Genomic DNA, 21,932 nt, shown 5'->3' on the forward strand with positions numbered 1-21,932 from the left:
TAATAGAGTTTAACAAGAGAGTAATTATTTTATAACAAAATACAATATAAATAACTAAAATATAATATTTTAAACATAAATCATTAAAATATAATTTAAAACAAATAAAATGACTATTTTTATAATTTATGATGAAATAATTCAATCCTCAATTTTTATTGGTTGGCCCAACGGGTCTAACATGCTGGTAAATGTAAACTAAACCTATCAAAGTTTTGTGTCTAATTACATTGAAATCCGCGGTTAAATGTAAACTAAAACTAAATCGTGCCGTGTTGCCACAACTGGAGACATTGTAGATGTCGCCCAATCTGAATGAACCCAAGGGTTCAACCATGATTCATAACGAAGCTTAGTACTGCAATGAACGACTCCCTTTCAGTCTTTAGCCACTCTCACCCACTCTCCTAAAGCCTGTTTCCGAAAGCAAAGAAATTGGTTCAAGCTCACAGTGTTTCCTTTATTTACTCCTCAAACCCATAAAAAAAACTTGAAAACGAAATGCATTCTTTCGCTGCCCAATCCCATCTCCTTCCCTCTTCCATCCGCCGGCAATGGCCTGCTTCTTCCTCCTGCGCTTCCCCACGCCCCACCAACCTTAAATGTCTCCTCCCTTCTCGAAACCCTGAACCCCAGAAGCCCACTTCCCTCTTCAGACCTCTCGCGCTTGCCTCCTCTTCCGCTGCCACTCTCTTTATCCGCATCACTCCCATTTCCACCCTTCTCAGTGTAGGCGGCGGGGGATACAATTTTGGCGGAACCGGCGGTGGAGGAGGTGGAGGTGGTGATTCTGGTGGCGGTGATGGAAGCAGCGGCAACTTTTGGGAAAAGTTCTTTGCGCCTTCGCCGGCAATTGCGGACGATAATAACCAATCCCAAGAATGGGATTCTCATGGATTACCAGCCAACATAGTAGTTCAACTTAACAAGCTCAGCGGGTTCAAAAAGTACAAGCTTTCAGATATTTCATTCTTCGACCGACGGCGATGGACCACGGTTGGAACTGAAGATTCGTTCTTTGAAATGGTTTCGTTGAGACCAGGAGGGATCTACACAAAAACCCAATTACAAAAAGAGCTTGAAACTTTAGCAACTTGTGGAATGTTCGAGAAAGTTGATGTGGAAGGCAATACTAACCCAGATGGAACCTTGGGATTAACCATTTCTTTTACAGAAAGCACTTGGCAATCAGCTGATAGGTTTAGGTGTATAAATGTGGGGCTAATGGCTCAATCCAAGCCTATTGAAATGGACCCTGATATGACAGATAAGGAGAAATTGGAGTATTATAAGAGCCAAGAGAAGGACTATAAGAGAAGGATTGAGAGAGCTAGGCCTTGTCTGTTGCCGATGCAAGTGCATAAAGAAGTGTTGCAGATGTTGAGGGACCAGGGGAAAGTGAGCGCTAGGTTGTTGCAGAAGATAAGGGATAGGGTTCAGAAATGGTACCATGATGAAGGGTATGCTTGTGCTCAGGTTGTCAACTTTGGGAACCTGAATACTAAGGAAGTGGTTTGTGAGGTTGTGGAAGGGGATATTACACAGCTTGTGATTCAATTCCAGGATAAGCTTGGGAATGTTGTTGAAGGGAACACCCAGCTTCCTGTTGTCAGGAGAGAGTTGCCTAGACAGGTAGAGTTGATGGCTATTGCTTGGTTTTTATTTTCTTCCTGTTTTGAATGTTTTAAGGGTAGTTTCTGAGCCACTAAGAAACTATTGAAGGGTCACATTTTGCACTCTGATAGTTGTTATGGTTTTTTACCTTCAATGCTAGTTGTATTAGGTTTGATCTTTGCTCTTCAATTATATAATTCTAGAAGCATATATTTAAATTTTTTTCTATATTCAGAAGCTGCCAAAAATCAGAGAAGAAAACTTGATATAGCTGAACAGAAAATAGCAGATCAAATGTAGACGCGCTAGGATTTATTTTCATAATAAAGTGAAATATGTCAATTTTTTTTTCCAAAATTATCTAATACAAAATAAATCTTCGACAGGAGGTTGATCGGTTAATTCAATAAGAAATGGGGGTTAGCGCTCGATTTCGTTGGTCCCATCCAATTCAAGTGCATGCAATTGGATTGGGAGGGGGGATAAGAATTATGTGAATAACAAGTAAAGCACTGGCTTTGCTGCTCATGAATAGGCTCTCTGAAACTATAGATTTGCTGATAAGATATGTGTCTTCATTTCAACTAGTAATGAGCGATCTTTTGTTGATTGGAGTGTTCAGTTTCGCACTCCTGTGGATGGATTGCTAGTTTATACCTTCAGTTATAGAGTTGCTAAATATGCCTGCTTATTCAGTGCCTGAAATATTGTATTCTTGGTTCCTCTTTTAAATTTTCACTGTTGAAGGTGATTAATTGTTGATTTATGTCTGTGCTTTTGATTACAGCTTCGACAAGGCAACGTCTTTAATATTGAAGCTGGGAAACAAGCCCTGAGGAACGTTAACTCACTTGCTTTGTTTTCAAATATCGAAGTGAACCCACGACCTGACGAGAAGAATGAGGGAGGCATCATTGTTGAGATAAAGCTCAAAGAGCTGGATCAAAAATCAGCTGAAGTCAGTACAGAGTGGAGTATTGTACCTGGACGTGGGGGTCATCCCACATTGGTATGCGATTCTAGTTATATTTTTTTACTCTGTGATTCCACACATAGATGATAAGCTATTGTGGCTTAAACTAAAAAGCTCTGACTTAAGTTGTTTGCATACTATGCTTTCGTTTTCTGTTCAGGCTTCACTTCAACCTGGTGGAACTGTCTCTTTTGAGCACCGAAATCTCAAAGGTCTTAACAGATCCATTCTTGGTTCATTAACCACCAGCAACTTTTTTAATCCTCAGGTGATTTCTCCTGAATATTCATGTTGTCCTCTCTCTCTAGGTTGAGGTTTTTTTAATTGAGTAGTTCACCTGTGATTAGTGGAAAATTTTCATCCTAGGGTGTTCCGCTTATTCTTTTCTTTTTTCAGGATGATCTTGCTTTCAAGCTAGAATATGTGCATCCTTATTTAGATAGTGTTTATAATCCACGCAACCGGACCCTTCGTGCAAGCTGCTTCAACAGCAGGAAACTGAGCCCAGTTTTCACTGGTGGCCCTGGAGTTGATGAAGTCCCACCAATATGGGTTGACAGAGCTGGTGTTAAAGCTAACATTACCGAGGTAATCTGCTATATCAATAACAGTTCCAGAAGTGATTTTTGGATTATATGTACCATTGAATCAGTTGTACTCAATCTGACTCTCGCAGAATTTCACCCGTCAAAGTAAATTCACTTATGGACTTGTGATGGAAGAGATAACAATGCGAGATGAAAGCAGTCATATTGCCTCAAATGGTCAAAGGGTGCTGCCAAGTGGTGGCATCAGTGCAGATGGACCTCCTACTACCCTCAGTGGTACTGGTGTTGATAGAATGGCATTTCTACAGGCAAATATCACACGTGATAATACTAAGTTCATAAATGGAGCTATAGTTGGTGAAAGGAATGTGTTCCAGGTTAGCCCATATATTTATATTGTAAATCTTTTGAGTGAACTAGGTAGTCTCTCGTCTCTCTTGGCTGATATTTTTCAATGTTGGGAATGAGGTGACAGCTTTGATAGTATAACACATTTCCTTGAAACATGTTGGTAAATGGACCTTAATATATCAGATTTATTCTTAGACAGGTAACAACATTTTAGCATTATAGCGATTCCTTATGGAATAAGCATAATTGCCCCAGTTTTCTGGTTGTTGGATATTGGCATTTTGAAATTGCTCAAATTTATCTCAGAAGTGACCTATTACCTACAAAAGTCGTCTATTCAAAATCTACTTTCATCTTTGCTTAAAATTTTGCTTCCAAGCTTATTGCTGGCATTTATTTACTCAATGCAGGTGGATCAAGGACTTGGTATTGGCAGTAAGTTTCCATTCTTTAACCGCCACCAATTAACACTTACTAGATTTCTCCAACTAAAGCAAGTGGAAGAAGGTGCTGATAAACCCCCACCACCTGTTCTAGTCCTTCATGGCCATTATGGAGGCTGTGTGGGCGACCTTCCAAGTTATGATGCTTTTACTCTTGGGGGCCCCTATTCTGTGAGAGGTTATAACATGGGTGAATTAGGTGCAGCCAGAAACATTCTTGAGGTATAATGCTTTCCTAATCTCTTCTTTATCTTTTGATGTCTTGATCCAGTGTTTTTCATGGGAAAATGTGAGCTGAAGGGGAGGATTCTGATAACAAAAGAACCGTGGGGGAGCTAGTTAACTATTTACATCACATGAAATGACTGTATTTATCTGAAATCCCTTTCCTGATGTTACCTGCAGCTTGGAGCCGAGATCAGAATACCAGTGAGAAATACACATGTTTATGCATTTGCAGAGCATGGGAATGATCTAGGAAGTTCAAAGGATGTAAAGGGGAACCCAACAGAGGTATACAGGCGAATGGGCCATGGTTCATCATATGGTGTTGGAGTCAAGCTAGGTCAAGTTCGAGCTGAGTATGCTGTTGACCATAACACCGGAACTGGTGCAGTCTTCTTCAGATTCGGAGAAAGACATTAATATGAGATTTAGGGTCAAATTTTGCAATGAGATGCAGGGAACTAGGTATACCATTTAATCGGCTTTCTTGTTTGAAATAATAATTTCTAGTTTTAGATCACAAGGAAATTGTTGGTTTGTGAGTAACACTTCCCATAATTCCCGAAGCCCCCTTTACCTATTATATGTATATATCTTCCAAAAGCAAACTCAGTAGAACTTGTCCATGGTGTGCTGTCATGGACTAAGTTTTGTCTCGATCCCCTTGTGTATTTGATTTGAATTTGTGATCTTGAATATCTTCTCAAGTAATAAGCAAGTCACAAGTTGGCCCAGAAAACCGCTCCCTGTTTTATCGAATTGCTTTACCTTTCTGTTATTTGCTTCTACTACTTCATCTATGCTGAGCTGTTTCTTCAGAAATTCCTCTTCAATAGCTTGCCAAGGCTGAATTCAACTAGTTAAGCAGGACTGTTCATTCTTGATATTTGATCAGAGGATCAAAGACGTATGAATTTGTAATCCACATAATTTACAGTGAACCAAAATTTTTAATCATATATTGGTACTGCAAAACACGATAACATCATGTGATAATTTCCTCTCCCAAGCTTTTTGGCTTCATGTGATAATTTCCTCTCCCAAGCTTTTTGGCTTTTCTCGTCAAGACACTACATAAATCGAATCAAAGTCAAGTCCAGTTAAAAAAAAATTGACAATCCATTTTTCTTTTTTTTAATATAAACGAATCGACTTTTTTCTTTTAAATGAAGTTTATCCGTATCCAAGAATAACAGAAATAAGCTCAACTCGTAGCAACTGATGGCAAAACATATAAACCGTGATCTTTGGATGCAAAGTGCTCTTGCTTTGGTTTGTAAGAGAAGTGAATGGCTTGAACCAAAAAAGAAAAACTGAAGTGATGGTGGAAGGTGGTCCATGGCTTGTAATAGCTTATATCAACGGTTCACTAAGGTTGTCTAATGTCTCCTTAGACGGTAAGGAATAAAACCCAAAATACCAAAGCACTCAATTATCCATATTTTTAAGTCCTAAAAAGATAGTTCTTTTGTACTAGGGACCAAGAACGCCGGCCATGGCGTCGATTTCTAAGATTTGTCTGTATAAACCCTTCTCTTTGTCCTTTTCTGGTTCTGTTAAAGATCAAACCTTGCTTCAAAGATGTAACTTTCCAGCAACATGCATATTAAGAGAACAAGTTCCGTTAAAGAATGAATGCAGGGTATTTGCTCGAATGCCTGAAAGAACTGGTACTGGTGTGTCAGCATATATTCGTGAAACTGGAACTGGGGAAAATGGTGATTATGCTAGAAATGATTTGGACATTAGTCATTTGATTAGCGTTCTAAAGTTTTGTGGTGGTGAAGGATGTTTAGAATTTGGAAGGACTTACCATGGTCTGATTGCAAAGACTGGACTTGATGGGGATGAGTTTGTAAATACCAGCCTTATTGATATGTATGCTAAATGTGGAGACATAGATAGTGCAGTTATGGTATTTAATCAGATGCCTCGTCTAGATGTTGCTTCATGTAATTGTTTGATTTCTGGTTATGCTAATTGTGGATTATTTGAAGAAGCTTTTAGGGTGTTCATGAATTATGAAAGCTGGGGTAACAGGCCTAATTCTTATACATACTCAAGTATGCTAGCAATTTGTGGAATCCTTTCGGCTATTGAAGAAGGAAAACAGCTTCATGCCCAAGTTGTGAAGATGCAGTATTTATCAGAAACAGCTGTGAGTAATGCACTTTTGACAATGTATTGCAAGTGCGAGACGATGGCGGATGCTGAATCACTGTTTGAACGGCTTCCGCAAAGGAATATTGTTTCGTGGACTGCAATCATTAATGGATTGTACCAACATGAGGGTTTTGAGAAAGCTATGAGGTTGTTCTGCTTGATGAGGGAGAGTGGGATTGAACCAAATGAATACACATTTACAATTGCCCTTGCATCTTGTGGAAATATGAAGAATATTGATTACTGCCGTTTACTTCATGCTTTAGTTATTAAAAAGGGGATGGCTTTAGGTGAATTTGTAGGGACCGCACTCATAGATATGTACTCTGAGCTCAGAGAAACAGATGATGCTGAAAAACAGTTCAAAGAGATGGGAAATTTGACCTCTAAAGTATCAAGAAATGCACTAATCAAAGGGTTAGTTCAGAATGGGAAAGCCAATGAAGCTTTGGATGCTTTTAGTGAACTGGTACGAAAAGATGCAGCATGTGATGAGTTTACCTTTTCCCCCATTCTGAGAGCTTGTGCTTCCTTGCCATCATTCATGAGTTGCCAGCAGATACATGCTCAGGTAGTCAAAGCTAACTTTGACAAGAACACACATGTCGGAAGCTCATTGATAGAAGCTTATACTAGATGTGGGAGTGTAGAAGATGCGGAGAAAGTATTCAGTCGTATTTCAGCACCAGATGTTGTATCATGGAACTCAGTGATCAAAGCTTACTCGAAGAATGGCAATCCAAGAAGGGCTATATCACTATTTAGAAGGATGATTATGAAAGGATTTAGACCAACAGGTTCTACTTTCCTTGCTGTTCTTTCAGCATGTAGCCACTCTGGCAAAACCCAAGATGGCCTAGAAATTTTCCAATCAATGATAAATGAATTTGGTGTCTCACCAGAAGAAGCACATTATAGTTGCATGGTGGACTTATTGGGTAGATCTGGACAAATAGAGAAGGCACTAGATTTCATAAACAACACTCCCATCAAGCCTACATCTTCAATATGGAGACCTCTACTTGCTGCTTGCCGGTGCCACAACAATCTACGAATTGCGGAATTTGCTGCAAAGCACATACTAGCTATAGACCCAAATGATGCAACCGTGTATGTTACCCTCTCAAATATGTATACTGAAGCAGGACTACTGGAAAACGCAGAAAACCAGAGAGAGCTGATGAAACTGAAGGAGATTACAAAAGAACCAGGATGCAGCTGGATAGAAGTGAACAACAAGATACACAAATTCTTTTCGCGTGATAGAACACACCCCGAATCTGAAAAAATATACGATAAGTTGAAGCAAATAATGATGCTAATAAAAGGCACTGCATATTCTACTAACGCAGATTCACTGCAGGTGAAGGAAGATTTTTGTTTATACCACAGTGAAAAACTTGCAGTTTGCTTTGGCCTTATAAGCTTGGCAGCAGGGAAGCCAGTTCGAATTTTCAAGAACCTCAGAGTTTGCACTGATTGTCATATGTTTATGAAGTTTGCATCTATGATTACAGACAGAGTTATAATATTAAGCGACAATTATAGGTTTCATCACTTTAATAAAGGTGGCTGTTCATGTGGAGACTACTGGTAATGGAAACGTTCTCAGTGCATTGTCATTGCTTCGTTGTATGCTTCTACTCCAGTTCATCCAAGTCAGTGCTATTATCAAAGTTCAAGCGGCTCATATCAATTAGATTCTGCGTAGTACGTAATAGGTCCCACTTCATGTCGAAGTATAAGTAATGTATATGATTGTCCGATCATTTTTTGTTTAATTTTAACGTTTGAGATTGTATTACCCAAGTGGATTAGGGGCTACATGGTTAAACCCTTAGAACGCATCTGCCCTTTTACCGTCTTTACAGGATATTGACGGCAAAGCATTTGTTCGGAACCTACGTATAGAAACATAGGCTGAATATCAAGAACAAACTCAGAAAATTTATTTAGAGGGCTGGAAATTAAATTGTAATTTTTACTATCATAAAAATATAATTTTTAAAGAGTTAAATCAAAATTTTATCATTTTAGAGAGTCAAAGTAAAATTTTACCTTTATTAAGTAAAAATTTTAAAAATTTAAAAAAGCTAAAATGATTTTTATTTTATTTTAGGGGGATCGGGGCTCTTATCAGCCCCTAAATTCGCCCCTGATCGAATGGTAAAATCATGAAGACTAACCCAGCTGCACCTGATCATCGATGGGTTGGCCCCTTTGATTTAGTTTGCCTCCAAAGTTCTTAACTTTTTAGCGGTTTGGCAGAACATCAGATGCCCATAAACTGTTGGATAAAATTCTGAAAACAAACGTCTACCGTCGGTGTCCCTCGTGCTCTAGTAAAGCATGTGAACGTCACATATTGTACTGACGGTGGCTGGTCTTCCTAGTGCTCTATATTATGGTTTTCTCAAGCTCGCTTGCCTCCCTTATCACCTGTTTGGCTTCGTGCATACAACTCATCCATGCCTTCCATTCACATGTTAAGGTATGATTGGAAGCTAAAGCAGAGCGCGAAGTCAATGCTTCTACTGGTTTCTTTAAGTGCATTTTATTTCAGTTGAGTTGCTCTGTTTGTAATCTGCTTTGTACAACTTGCATCCAGTTGCTACATTTACTTGAAAAAGCTTGATATTGCCACAAACTAAGTTCCATATGAAACTTGGGGATTCTCAATCATACCCATAAAAAAGGTAGAATAAAGTTATTCAGGATATCGAGTATCCATCATCCATATGTGTGGAGGGGACCATATAAAATGCCTGAGGATGTGCAGACACTCCAATGAACCAAGAAACTTTGAACTGTGGATAAGTCCAAAGGTACACATACTATCATCTCGGGAATAAAGTAGCTGAAATCTCAAACCAACAAAACTACATAAAACAATGGTATAAAGTACCCAAGCTCGATTTGTTAAATTCTTCATTGCTAAAAGTTTGGGTAGAAACACAAGTTGGAGGTTGGAGTGACCACTGGCAGAAATTCCTCATGTGGCATTTCTACTCCAGCAAAAGCGGCGGATCAACATGTGCTCCTTCCGCTATCCTTGTTTGGCACCAAGCTGTATAACTGGATAAACACAACCTCCTGCCACAAATTCCCCAAAATAGGAATATTAACAAAGAAACGGGAACTTGCCCAAAGTAAATCTATGCGATCCATGCCCAATAAGTCCACACAACTCGTAACTTTTGTATGTTTTCATAAATCTATGAATAGTGACTGAACACCAAGCAGATCAAAAGTTTTCTGAATCTACAAAAGAATAAAATCCATGATTGATTTTATAAATGCAACGGTTTAATCAAAATTCTGAAAACATAAGAAAGAGAGAAAGAAAGAAACAATAAAAAAGAGCTCCGCACATTTACTAAGATACAGGGGATGTTTATGGTTTTACCACCAGTATAGTCAAAGAGGAACCTGAAACAAACCAACTAAAGTTATTGAACCAATCCGGCTACGCTAACAGGGGAGAAAAAAGAGAGGCTCAAAGACGGTGCTGAGGCAAAGACAAGCTTCGATACAAACAGGAGGGGGTCAAACTATCACGCAAGTCGAGATTCTAGACTTTACCAACTAAACACTACACCCTACTTACTGTAACCTAAAAACAAAAGTGATTCCTTTCTTCTATTCGAGTGCAAATGCGAAATTATTGCTTCTTAATTCTGTTCTGCTTTAAATCATATATCTCTTTCCATTTCGTTTCAGGGAAAATAAACCAGTCAAGTTTGGGAACGAACAGTATCATATATCAGGGTATATCGCAAGATTACTTGACTTCGAAGAGGATGAAAATTCATATTATAAAAATGATATAAAAGAAAAGGACTGAACTTGGAACAAAAATAGAACTAATTTAACTTTTCACGGGGAGCTATATGATGGGGATACGACACTACTGACCAATCTCTCTGCTGCATCATCCCATACGAATTGGCTTCGTATCCATTCTGAGGATGATGATTTCCTCCTTGATGAACAGGTCCATACATCGGCATCGGCATTGGAATCATTGATGCCCCATAAGCCATCGGTAGAGTCATTCCGACATGCCCATTACTATTCACGCTACCACCACCGACACCAATTCCTCCTCCTCCTCCGACGCCGGCTCCATTCGCATGCATACTCTGCGGCACCGGCGTTGATGCAAACAGCTGATCGGAAGCTGATGGGCCTTCGTTGCTTAATCCTTGCATTCTTTTCAAGTAAAGACGATATTTTTGCAAATGACTGGCCACGTTCTCGCGGGTCAAGCCTTCTACGTTCATTAACTGCATGATTGTTTTGGGAACCGCGTTTTTTATCCCTAAATGGGCCACCACATCCACGAATCTCTTATGCAGTTGCGGTGTCCACACCAAACGCTGTCGTTTCACTGTCTTCCCTGATGGGTCGTCCGAATTCTCCGCCGTCCTAACCGCTGAATCCGCCTCCTCTGCAATCTCCATCATCCTCATTTTCTTCGGGTCCGACCCGGAACCCGAACCCGAGCCGTCCCCTTCCGATTCAACTACCATCGGATCATCAAAAGAACGGAAATTGTTATTATTGTTGTTGTTGTTATTGTTATTAGTAGTGGAAGAGTGGGCTCCGGTGGAGCGGAGGGAGGAGAGGGTATCCTGAGAAGCACGGTTAACGTCAAGAGCGGTCCGACGAGGCTCCGGAGAGATGCTGAAAACGGAGGCGAGCTCCGGTGGTACTAACAATTGAGATAACGGAGTTAAATCATCGGAGTTAGGCAATCCCATCTCCCATTCAAGAACTCTTTCGTTAACATCATCCTCTTCGTCAACGACGGCGTCTGTGGCTGTTGCGATGGCTTCATCGTCTCGGCCGTTAGCTTCAAATACACCAATCTTCACTTCTCCTCCCATACTTATTTTCAGCTTTTGACCTTAAAATTAGAGATTTTTAAAATTTTTGGAACAATTTTTCGGGTGTTATTTAGAACAGAAAGGAGGGTGAAAGCAGAAGATATTTTGTGCTAAAATGAGGGCTGTTTGTCAGGGAAGAAAAAAAAAAAGGGGGAAAGGAGAGAGATAAAAAAGTGCAATATCTTTCCAGATTAGTCTAGCGGTAGTGCCAACGTGGACGACTTAGCCAGATATATTTGATCTGCTAAATATGAAGGATCTACATCCTAATAAGTATCAAAATCAGGATCCTCCAATTAAATTCTGACACGCAAGTGATTTGTGGGTGGTACCAATTAAGTCGGTGACGCCGGATCGTCTGTCTTTTATTACCGAAATGGACATGGTTGGATTGGAAGAGAAGTGGCCAAGTAAGCAAAGTAGTTGCAGTTTCAAGGATGTTTTGGGGAATACGGTTTTGCCATTCGTTCTTTATTTTTAATCCGACTAACCAAGGGGAGAAGAAAATCTTGGTGGAACGTATTTGGAGAGAGACATGGATATGCATATGGGAGGAACATCGTGGAAGCCTGTGGACTGTTGGATGGAAAACGACGAACAATCCAATGGTGATAACATAGGATGTATACGAGAGTAACAGGGTCTACAACTTGAAGACAAACAAATGTCGATCATAACTTGGGATAAAAGAAAGAATGGCAGTATAAAATAAAAGAAAGGGTAAATGTCATTGAACATAAAGAGCTCTTCACAACATGCCAAGATTTTGTACAGTCACGTTATATTCATATAAACTACATTACCATTTTAGAAAATTTTTACACCTTTTAAGAAACTCGTATAAAATCTTTAATTTACTCTGGCCGGGGGGCAGGGGCATCATCAGTTGTATTTCAACAGCTGAAACTCTCAGCTTTGGCTCCATTTCTATGTATAAACCCTTAAGCTACACAATGTACAGTTCTTTTTCCTGGTACAAGGCAAGCAACACCTTTATTTTCATACAGTTCTTACTTACCTGTCTAAGAAGATAGGTAGAAGAACCATGGCCCTACATACGGGGGGAAGAAGGGAAAGCTTCACATAGATTCTGTTAGCTGTACAAACATGTTTCTTTCCTACACCGATTTAAGAAGGGTGCACAGACTGAGCAGCAATTCTCCTCTCTGAAAATAATGCAAAATCCTGTATTAGAAGACTTCGATGTACAGAGAAAAGAAGATGAAAGAAAAAGTTACGACAGCAAGGAATAAATTCTTGTTGATCAACACGAATGGGGAATGTTTAAGTTTTGCAGTAACCAAGGAGTCTAGAAGGCAACTTTGGAAGAGTGCTGAAAATTTTCGTATTGGAGCTGCTATAATAAGAAATTTACAGCAATAAGTGAACAGACCATGAAAGACAAGAAAGAATTAGTACCTCCAGCAGCAACAAGTTTCTCTACACGCGCAACAATATGCTTCCCATATGTGTACTTCTTCAATGCGTTTAAATGGACCTTAATTCGAGAAAGAATCAGCTCGCGTTGCTGGTCATCACAAGTCTCCAGTACTTTCTGTACAACGTAGTTTGCAAACTGATCCTTCATCATTGCCTGGGATGGAACAACAGCTGTCAGTAAATATGACATTGGATTACATGAATTCTACAGGAACTATTTCTAGAAACAATTAACTAAAGCTAAATCCTGAACACAATGCAATCAATTTAATACATACACTTATAATATATATCCTGGTCACAAAATATGACATGACAACATCCATGAGATAAGCACAAGTTTAAAGTTTCCAGAAACTTTAGCAGAAGTCCCAACCATGCAGGAAAGGTGATCGATCCCTCAAGCAAAATACACACTCAGATCACGATATGAATGTTCTCACCAACAAAAAGATCACCATAATCAGCCAAACCAAAACACAAATGAAGGCATCTTGGTTCATGACTTTTCTCCAAAGATTTAAAACCATATGGTATTCCTATTCAAATGATATATGGGCAGAAAAGACAAACCTGAAGAGGCTCATTCTCATCAGTAGAACCAAGCATTTCATTCACCAATAACTGACGTTCAGCAGGGCCACCAAAAGTTAAGCACTTCTCGACAACATTAGATGCAAACTTCTGCTGACTCATCTGGACAATCTTTCCAGCTAGCTCCTTAATGATAATTGACCGTTCATGAGGTTTTCCATGCTCCAGCACATGCTGTCGGGGTCAGTTAAAGTGCCAATCAGTACAGCAAATAATATAGACATGCTTAATAGACCTGTAAAAACATAAACATATACTACAAATATTGCAGACAGTATTTTAATAGACCTGAATTCAAAAGAGTGAAGACCCTCGATCAGGTTAATCCTAGAATATACAAACTATAAATTCCAAAAAAGAATGACAAACCTGGACAACGTAATTGCCATACTGGTCTTGGGCCAACAGGCTAACAGATCTTAAAATCTCATCCATAACCTTACTCTGTGTCTTTTGGTCCTCGCAGTGCTCCAATATTCTCTGCAGAGTTATAATAATAATAATACAGAACAGTAACACATTGCTCATTTACATGGAACAGTTCCAGAGGTCAAAATATAAGCCAAAAGGAAAAAATGTTCCTGAACCTGTATAACTCGGCACCCATAAGGATGAGTGGAAAGTGTCACAACTTGATCAAAAAATGTTGAGACTATAAATTGAATGTTTTCCTCAGGAACACATTCGATACATTTCTGGATGACATGGTTGCCGTTCTGGTCTCGTACACAACGTATAACACTACCATCAAGCTCATGCACCATGTTAATCTTCTGATCCAGATCAACAACCTCTATGGCCTTGAATGTTAAACAAAGCATATACATAATTGTCAGAATGCTGGGCAGTATTCTTCTTGTAACCATTCAAATAGCATGAGTGCTTTTAGGAAATCTATATACAACCAAGATAAGGCGATAACAAAGTTAAGCACAATTACCATGATTGAAGCATAGTTGACACATATTCACGATACAAACATATTTATATATGACTTGTAGAAGTTTTATACAAAATGGAAACCATAGCTCGACCAATGTGAACTTTTTCACTTAATCAATTATAAATTGGGCTCATGTTATTTAGAAAGAAACTGCAAAATAATTATGAGAAGAGTTTGATGAATGAAAAAACTCAACAGGAGAAGTTCAACAATGCAACTTAATGATTATGAAATGAAGTGTAGAAGAATAGCAACCATATACCTTCTGAATCACTCGGCAACCATACATTTGAAGACTGAGTGATAAAACATGACCTAAAAGCTTGCAAGCAAGTTCTCTTCTCTGAGCTGGAAGTCCATGCTCAAAAAACTGTAGCAGAAACATATTTACTTGGTAAATTAAAAAAATTAAATTATACAACTAAGCAGATGTGCAATGGATTAAGAAGCAGATACCTTTTGAATGACATAATTACCAAACACATCAGTCATCAAAGCAAGAGCTTGAGGCATGATTTCCTCATAAACCATATTTTTCTCTTCAGGTGTAGCAGTTTCAAGTTTTTGCTGAATAAAACGGCTTCCATACTGATCCGCACTATTCATAAGAAGAATAAAATTGTCAGGGCAACAATATGCAACGTAAAACATGATTTAAGTCAAGTAAATACCTGAACTCAACAACATGACCAGAAATTTCTGAAAGCTCAAAACACTTTGTTTTATTGCTCTTAAACTCTTCAAGTAGGGAGGAGGCAAAGCTCTCATCCAGGTTATATCCTGCATCCAAATGCCAGGTTCCCGTGACACCCCCAGGAAGATTCCTCGTCCCAGAAGGAAATCGCATATTCAGGTCAGTGTGTCTGATAGGACTACCAAGTCCAACTGGAGAGTTTGGAATAAACGTATTTGCTAAGGGACTTCCAGGATATGACATGCCAGCTCCAAAGGTGGAATTTCCATAAAAACCATGAATATTAGAACCACCAGATTTTGTTCCCAATGGAACACCATACTGAGATTTCTGTGGTGATAGCAGAGACCCGAAGTATGCCTTCTGCAGCTCAAGCAAGTTCATGTAGGAATCACCTAGGAAGTTCCTATCCATACAGGGATCATTAAAAGCTGGAAGCTGTGCTGCAGGATAATCAGATGTCCTCAAATACTGAAGATACATAGGATCAACAAAAGGTGCCTGCAGAGCATTCCCAGCTATTTGGCTTCCAATTCTCCCCAGATTAAGCGACTCAGATGCAGCACTTGAAATGTTCTGTCCAGAACCCAAATCTCCCCCAAACACTCTTGAGTCCATCCCAGGGACTGGTATAGTTGATCCAGCTGGCAGATTACCAGTCCCAAGTTGGCTAGCCATCATAGAGGCTAAACCAGGATTTAAAGAGAAACCACTTATTCCATAGTTTGGAAATGATGACTTTGCACCATCACCATGCTGATACTGAGCAGGTAAGCTGCCTCCGCCATTGAGAGTGGAAGTAGGAGATCCTTTCAAGTAAGAATTGTTTGAGGAGGCAGCAGATTTCTGGAACTCAGCTCGCCTATTATTCTTAGCCAAAGGCATATCTAAATGGCCAGATTCAGACTTCTTCAAGTATGCCTGCTGTTTGATATAATTCTGACCATCTTGCAAACTGAACAAATAATTTTGGCTATTTTCAGCATCTTGTTCAGTCTGGGATGGTAACCTATTATCTTCATCTGGTGCACCATTTGATGACAGGGTCATGCCTGACAAAGCAACAACCAGATCTGCAGACTCACTGACACCAGATGAGACACCACCAAACGTGCTTGGACTATTTAAGTTTCTTTTGTCTGAGTTACCGACTCTGCCTCCTCCAATTGGTGTCAAACAAGGACTAGGAGCCCTTGCAACAAGTTGGGGATCAGGAGTTGTACTCCTAGACAAGGAAGTGCCTACTGCAGCAGCATAAGTGTAAGAAGAAGGTGGCCCGGTGATATGGACTGCAGATGAACCTTGAACACTCACACTTGACCTTAAAGCATCCACAGAAGCTAGTTCATGGCGCAAATGAGCCAGATCAGATTCAGCAGAACCAAAATTCTCGCAGTTCTCATCAAAAGCATTACGACTAGAAGGACGAGACGGTATTCTTGTGACAGGAGTAGAGTGTCCCAAATCAGCCTGCAAAGATACTAAATGTTAGATCATTGCAGCAGCAGCCTATGAGTTATGGTTCATGAGTAGCTACTCATGAACCAGCGGCAAATTTGATAAAAAATATGCCTAATGAGTTTAGCACATGGTGATATAGCTACCTTAGGAATAGAAGAATGACAAATAATTGTATGTCATGCATATGATCATTTTACAACTACATGCAAATACAAACATTGAGACAACCGAAACATAAATGCTAACCGTGGACTTAAAAGAATTGACCCATGGAACTATAAAAACAACCACATTGACTGCTGAAACTTAGACACGGTTAAAGAAATCATGCTAATGAAATAACTTCCATTGTTCAGGGCTTAAGAAAGTAGACAAAATTAAAAAGGATGCTGTTATTGGCTTCTGCTGCCCAATTTACTTTCCTTCTTAAATATTCTTGTTCAACTAGAAGACAAATCATCACCAATTCAACAAGCCGAGAAGTCAACTACCTCTAACTCCACTCACATTTCCAACGAAATTAATGAAGTCCATACAACAGCATCAATGGGCAAACCAGTTATGAGCAAAAGACAAACAAGTCAATTTTCAACAACAATTAAAATTAGCATCTAAAAAAAAACAGCAAGGCGGCTGGCCACAATTTTTACCAATAGTAGAATTTCCTCATGCCATTTGCTATTTACATGAAAAAGACAAGCCGTATAGTGCACTTAGTACTCTCCAAACTCCACAAATGTCATTATGTAGATTTTCAATCCAAAGGCAGCATGTAGTCTAAGGACATGCCAAATTACAGCATGAAGGGGGAAAAGGTCACTACAAATAATCCATAAAGCAAGAACCATTGGATAAGCAAACTGTTACCACTTATCAGCAGCAAAAGGCAGAGACAAAAAGAAATAAATAAATAAATAAACATTAGAACAAGTGGCACTATGATTAAGATTAACCTGAAAATTTTCAGCGAGGCTTTTCTGTTTGCTTCCAAGTCCTATACCAGACAAACCAATCAGTCCATCACCACCCCAGTTTGCTGAGTTATGCACTTTCTCTGCTTCTATTTCATTCTCTAGTTTCCTGGAATCAAACCCTGGTGGCATCGAAAACAGCGACCTACCGCTACCATTATCAGCCCTATTCACTTTCCTCCTATCTCCAATCCCCCCTATCACTGAACTCCCTCCTTTCAACCTTTGTGCAAACTTCCAATCCTCCTTGGAAAGCAAAGGAGGTGGGAGCCTCGGGTTGAGATTCACATTTGAGTAATAGTATGAATGATAAGCTGGATCAGACCTAAGCTCTTCCTCAGATGCAAAACCATTTCCATTTTTAGCTCCAGCAAAAGCTGAAAAAGCAGTAGCCCCAGTACCAGCAGCAGTACCAGCAGCGATAGTGGCTCCACCCCCAAACAACCCGCCGACTGCACTCAGTGAACCCTCCACGGTAGGAGGTGCAGAGCCACTTCTATACAAATTCAGCTCTCGTTCGAGATCATCAGCGTCTTGCTTACTACGCTGTTCACGGAGCAATAGCCCCATCTCCGCCTCCAAATCATCCCCAAATGATCCTTCGCCACTTCCTAACATTGGTCTCCTACCCAATTCAGATAGCATTCTCAAATTCCTAATTGATCATTAACCTTTATCAGAACTCCCAAAAATGAGCACTACCCAAAATCAACAATTAGATATTGAACCGGGAAAACCAAAACTTTTCTACACTAATTCACCTAAAACCCATATTTACAAACTTCAAAGATGCTAACTTTAAGCTATCAAAAGGGTCAAAGGTCAAATTTTTAATCACCTTGAACTCATAAATAGCAAAAAGAACTCATTCCCCAATGTATCGGAACTAAGAAATCAAAAGCACCCAAAAATTAAAATTTCTTCAAGCTTGGCAACATAAAATTAATCAACAAAAAACAGATAAGAACACCATGTTTTCCAAGTAAAACCAGAAACAACAATAATTAAAAATAAAGTAGGATAGTTCGGAAAGGAGGAAATTTTGTTTTTGAAGCTCAGATCAAAGAAAAGAGTGAAAAGAAACGTGAAATATAGAGAGAAAGAGTTAACGGTTGAGATCAAATCCGGCGGCGGCTATTGGTTCTTACAAGAACCCTTTTAGGGTTTTTTACAATTAAAGGAAGCTGAGATTAAATACAGTGGGATAGTAACATGGAAAAAATGTTTTTCCTTCTTTTATTTCTGGAAATTGATTATATAACTGGTTTATAATTCCTAAAAATAAGGGATAATTGACCAAATGATAACTGACTGATGTAGGTGAAAATTTTTATTTTTGTTTACCTTGTGTTCCAGAAACAGCAATCTGTAACTGACACCTCAACACTTTAGATTCGATGCCACTTTAAGTTGTCTTAAAATTTTGACATTTGATGAACAAAATAAAAATTTGCATTTATGTCTGTAATTATCTTTAATTGTTTTATTTTCAGTGCAGGTAAAAAAGTCTTGGTTAAATATCAGAATTTACCATTTTGTTTACTTTTATTTTTACAATGGAGCTTTTACTTTTTTTCCCCTCCGATTACATTAACTCCTTCAGATTCCCCCCCCCCCCCCCAAAATCTTTAGCTAATGAAACTTTTCCACTTCAAAAACTCTTAAAGAACATACCAATCAAATCATACGTTTTCTTCGTTTCTTGTTTTAATCTGGAAATTGCTAGTTTTGAGCCAAATTTGCACTAAAATGCAAAAGATTAAAACATATTTCTTGTTTAAAAAATTTTCCATAATCCCAAATAAGGTTGGGTTAGGCCTAAGCAGAAGCAAAACCTTTTCAAATAACAAATTGAGAGTTGAAAAACAAGGTGTCGATTTATTCTTGAATGTAGAGAAAGATTGATTTGGCTGAATAAAATGACGATATGACCAATTTGACAAAAAAGTCTTCAATAAACTGCCACTTTGTATTCTTCTGGTAGTCAAATAAGTAATATGCATATGCATTAATGTGATGTTCATTTTATGTGGTTTGTCTATAAATATCCCATAGGATCGATATGTTATTTTGGGCTTCAATAAGTTCACTATATATATCGCGGGCTTTAAGAAATGAAAATGAGGGTATAGGTTGGTCGTGCTTAGCCTTCTAAAAAATTCCATATGATCTCATATACCATATATGTGTGTATTAAGTCATTTGTTCCTTTTGGATAGATTTGTAGCTTTATTTTCCTTTTCTTATTCCATCCAGCAGAACTCTTTATTCTACTTTTATATCAATTTCCTTATCCCATCTTAGTGCATGAATTAAAGAATTATGGTGGTGATTATGGAAGATCTGTCTTTACTTACAACATTAATTCATCACGTCACATATTCCATATTCTAACAGCATACACTTTTTTTTCTATGCTTAATCAGATGTGTTTGACATCCAACAAATTCAGGCTTAGGTAAAAGAAAAAACTCTGAGAATCAGCTATGATATTTATAAGATGTTCTGGAGAATAAAACTACAAGACTTTTGGACTAGAATATATAATAGCTTGCAATAAAATAATACCAGGTGATCTTGTCTCTCAGCACGAACTAGTAAAAAAGTTGTTTGAAGATAAGATTAATAGACGAACCCATGGAAAAAAGGGTCGGGGGTGGTGGAGCCTAGCCCGAATCCAATCCAGTCACTGCTGCCATTGACATATTGGCTTGAAAATGACGCCAAACCAGATAAACAAATTGATCGTTAATTTGTGTAGTACAATACTACAATCTTTGGAAAGTCAATGCTGTACTGCAAATCCGGAAGTGGCCAGCAAATCCATCGTTAATATATATAATTTTCTCTTCTCCGCGTTTAGAAGGGATAGATATATTCATTAACTCTATATCCATGGCTATAATTTCCACCACCGCAAAATTTAAGTCAACATCCTTGTTTATTATTCTTCTTCTCTTGCAGTTCTCCATAACGAAAGGTCATGGTGGAGACGATCACGACGAGAACAACGGCGACCATACAAACTTGCATGACAAAGGCTTAATCTTGGTGAAAACATGGTGTTTGATCATTCTTTTAGTAACCACTTTTGCAGGTGGAGTCTCCCCTTATTTCTTTCGATGGGACGAAAGTTTCCTCCTCTTAGGCACACAGTTTGCCGGTGGGGTTTTCCTGGCCACCGCCTTGATCCATTTCTTGAGCGATTCTAATGAAACTTTCGGTGATCTCACAACCAAAACCTACCCTTTCGCCTTCATGTTGGCATCGGTGGGGTATCTTCTCACCATGCTTGGTGATTGCATAATCGTTAGTGTTACATCGAGTAGTAAAAGAGAAGTTAGGGTGCAAGTGCAAGTGCAAGTGGAAGAAGGTAGGACAGCTGATGACGAGCATTCCAAAGATGTGGGAATGGATTCGAATAATCCAGTTTTCTTTAAGACATCGTCTTTTGGGGATACGTTACTCCTTATTCTCGCCTTGTGTTTTCACTCAATTTTCGAGGGCATTGCCATTGGTGTTGCAGGTAAGTTAATTTCTGTACCTTCCAATCAACAAAGAAGCAACGATGTTACCTGTACCTATTTCAATAAGTTTTTGTTTTTTTAAGGTACTAAGGGAGATGCATGGAGGAATCTTTGGACAATTTCACTGCACAAGATTTTTGCAGCCATTGCTATGGGGATTGCACTGCTGAGGATGATACCAAAGCGGCCGTTTTTGTTAACCTGTGGTTACTCTTTCGCCTTTGCAGTTTCTAGTCCCATAGGTGTAGGGATTGGCATCGCCATTGATGCCACAACGCAAGGTCATGTTGCTGACTGGATTTACGCAATCTCAATGGGACTTGCTTGTGGGGTTTTCATTTATGTTGCCATCAATCATCTCATCGCCAAGGGCTTTAAACCACAAGCTAAATGTTACATTGACACTCCTTCCTTCAAGTTTCTTGCTGTACTTCTTGGAGTTGCTGTTATAGCAGTTGTTATGATCTGGGACTGATAATTGTAGCCCTGTTGGTATAAAATTTGTTGCTTTTTAATCAATTGCTACCTATGTAATTCCAAGAATTATCTATATTGGAGTCTATTATGTACTTTATCATATCAATAATTGAAAAATATACATACAAGGTTGTTCATCAACAAAATGGTTTACAATGACTGCAAGTCTGCAACATCAAATATGAAAAATACCAAGCAATCAATTACAAGGATTTGTAAAATTACTCTTCATTTTTCATCAAAACCATATGTACTTATCCCACTGAGATTTTCTGGAAAGTGATCATCTATCTTAAAGGCAAATTTTGGTAACTTTTTATATAGTTTGGTAACCTTTGAGATAATTTTAATTGGTAATAACTTTGAAACATTAATTTTAAAAAACATTGATCCAACTTTGTTTGTGTAGCAGTTCATCTGCATTTGGATAAATAGAAAATTCAATACTATTTTGCCCCCCAATTTGACATTTCCAGTCAGGCTGGAAAACTGCGTCACCATCGCCTTAAAAATCATATCTCGAGATTCAAAACTCGGAAACTGGTTTCGTAAATTTTCCCTGAATTTAGACTCATATATCCATCCATGGATTTATTTCTAGAATTTTTGGTCGGGCCAA

General features: G+C 38.8%; 5 protein-coding genes across 9 annotated transcripts; 3 read left to right on the plus strand and 2 right to left on the minus strand.

Annotated features, from left to right (window-relative positions):
* Positions 1–226: 226 nt before the first annotated feature.
* On the plus strand, positions 227–4,893 carry LOC108453641 (protein TOC75-3, chloroplastic-like). The gene is made up of 7 exons (XM_017751869.2): positions 227–1,632; positions 2,402–2,623; positions 2,748–2,855; positions 2,984–3,175; positions 3,264–3,512; positions 3,897–4,151; positions 4,335–4,893. Exons 1-7 carry the CDS (start codon positions 502–504, stop codon positions 4,572–4,574), a joined length of 2,397 nt encoding a protein of 798 aa, XP_017607358.1. The 5' UTR covers positions 227–501; the 3' UTR covers positions 4,575–4,893.
* A 253-nt stretch (positions 4,894–5,146) lies between these two features.
* LOC108451757 (pentatricopeptide repeat-containing protein At2g03880, mitochondrial-like) lies at positions 5,147–8,340 on the plus strand. Its single transcript, XM_017749411.2, has 2 exons — positions 5,147–5,551; positions 5,632–8,340. The coding sequence occupies exon 2, from the start codon at positions 5,650–5,652 to the stop codon at positions 7,912–7,914; it is 2,265 nt and encodes a 754-aa protein (XP_017604900.1). The 5' UTR covers positions 5,147–5,551; positions 5,632–5,649; the 3' UTR covers positions 7,915–8,340.
* Positions 8,341–8,969: 629 nt separating this feature from the next.
* Positions 8,970–11,657, minus strand: LOC108453013 (transcription factor PCL1-like). 3 transcript variants are annotated; one of them, XM_053028328.1, is made up of 2 exons: positions 10,233–11,657; positions 8,970–9,578 (listed from the first exon to the last, which is right to left on the minus strand). In XM_053028328.1, coding segments are annotated over exons 1-2 (975 nt in total). In that variant the 5' UTR covers positions 11,207–11,657; the 3' UTR covers positions 8,970–9,577. The 3 variants fall into 3 exon arrangements, with proteins under 3 accessions (XP_052884288.1, XP_052884287.1, XP_017606371.1); XM_053028327.1 differs by having other exon boundaries at positions 8,970–9,410; positions 9,689–11,651; XM_017750882.2 differs by having other exon boundaries at positions 8,970–9,410; positions 10,233–11,467.
* On the minus strand, positions 8,970–18,769 carry LOC108453012 (pumilio homolog 2-like). Of its 3 annotated transcripts, XR_008283110.1 has the most exons (11): positions 18,148–18,606; positions 17,292–17,964; positions 14,855–16,347; positions 14,640–14,781; positions 14,446–14,553; positions 13,828–14,040; positions 13,610–13,720; positions 13,220–13,414; positions 12,626–12,800; positions 12,225–12,372; positions 8,970–9,410 (listed from the first exon to the last, which is right to left on the minus strand). XR_008283110.1 is itself a non-coding variant. In XM_053028326.1 (10 exons), exons 2-10 carry the CDS (start codon positions 17,952–17,954, stop codon positions 12,335–12,337), a joined length of 3,138 nt encoding a protein of 1,045 aa, XP_052884286.1. In that variant the 5' UTR covers positions 17,955–17,964; positions 18,654–18,769; the 3' UTR covers positions 12,093–12,334. The 3 variants fall into 3 exon arrangements, 2 of the variants coding, with proteins under 2 accessions (XP_052884286.1, XP_052884285.1); XM_053028326.1 differs by lacking the exons at positions 8,970–9,410; positions 18,148–18,606 and adding an exon at positions 18,654–18,769 and having other exon boundaries at positions 12,093–12,372; XM_053028325.1 differs by lacking the exon at positions 8,970–9,410 and having other exon boundaries at positions 12,093–12,372; positions 18,148–18,605.
* A 1,178-nt stretch (positions 18,770–19,947) lies between these two features.
* On the plus strand, positions 19,948–21,459 carry LOC108452208 (zinc transporter 2). Its single transcript, XM_017749975.2, has 2 exons — positions 19,948–20,835; positions 20,920–21,459. Exons 1-2 carry the CDS (start codon positions 20,205–20,207, stop codon positions 21,309–21,311), a joined length of 1,023 nt encoding a protein of 340 aa, XP_017605464.1. The 5' UTR covers positions 19,948–20,204; the 3' UTR covers positions 21,312–21,459.
* Positions 21,460–21,932: the final 473 nt, after the last annotated feature.

This window comes from Gossypium arboreum, chromosome 5, assembly GCF_025698485.1.
Source record: "Gossypium arboreum isolate Shixiya-1 chromosome 5, ASM2569848v2, whole genome shotgun sequence".
NCBI lineage: Eukaryota > Viridiplantae > Streptophyta > Magnoliopsida > Malvales > Malvaceae > Gossypium > Gossypium arboreum.

Excerpts from the sequence above, each read along its gene's own strand:
- LOC108453641 (XM_017751869.2), top strand. The coding sequence starts at position 502 with ATGCATTCTTTCGCTGCCCAATCCCATCTCCTTCCCTCTTCCATCCGC. Across the intron at positions 2,624-2,747 it reads GTGGGGGTCATCCCACATTG|GCTTCACTTCAACCTGGTGG; the intron begins GTATGCGATTCT and ends TTTTCTGTTCAG. Across the intron at positions 3,176-3,263 it reads TTAAAGCTAACATTACCGAG|AATTTCACCCGTCAAAGTAA; the intron begins GTAATCTGCTAT and ends TGACTCTCGCAG.
- LOC108451757 (XM_017749411.2), top strand. The coding sequence starts at position 5,650 with ATGGCGTCGATTTCTAAGATTTGTCTGTATAAACCCTTCTCTTTGTCC.
- LOC108453013 (XM_017750882.2), bottom strand. The coding sequence starts at position 11,206 with ATGGGAGGAGAAGTGAAGATTGGTGTATTTGAAGCTAACGGCCGAGAC. Across the intron at positions 9,411-10,232 it reads ATGATGCAGCAGAGAGATTG|GAGGTTGTGTTTATCCAGTT; the intron begins GTCAGTAGTGTC and ends AATTTGTGGCAG.
- LOC108453012 (XM_053028325.1), bottom strand. Across the intron at positions 14,041-14,445 it reads GTTGCCGAGTGATTCAGAAG|GCCATAGAGGTTGTTGATCT; the intron begins GTATATGGTTGC and ends TTAACATTCAAG. Across the intron at positions 13,415-13,609 it reads ATGGCAATTACGTTGTCCAG|CATGTGCTGGAGCATGGAAA; the intron begins GTTTGTCATTCT and ends TGACCCCGACAG.
- LOC108452208 (XM_017749975.2), top strand. The coding sequence starts at position 20,205 with ATGGCTATAATTTCCACCACCGCAAAATTTAAGTCAACATCCTTGTTT. Across the intron at positions 20,836-20,919 it reads CATTGCCATTGGTGTTGCAG|GTACTAAGGGAGATGCATGG; the intron begins GTAAGTTAATTT and ends TGTTTTTTTAAG.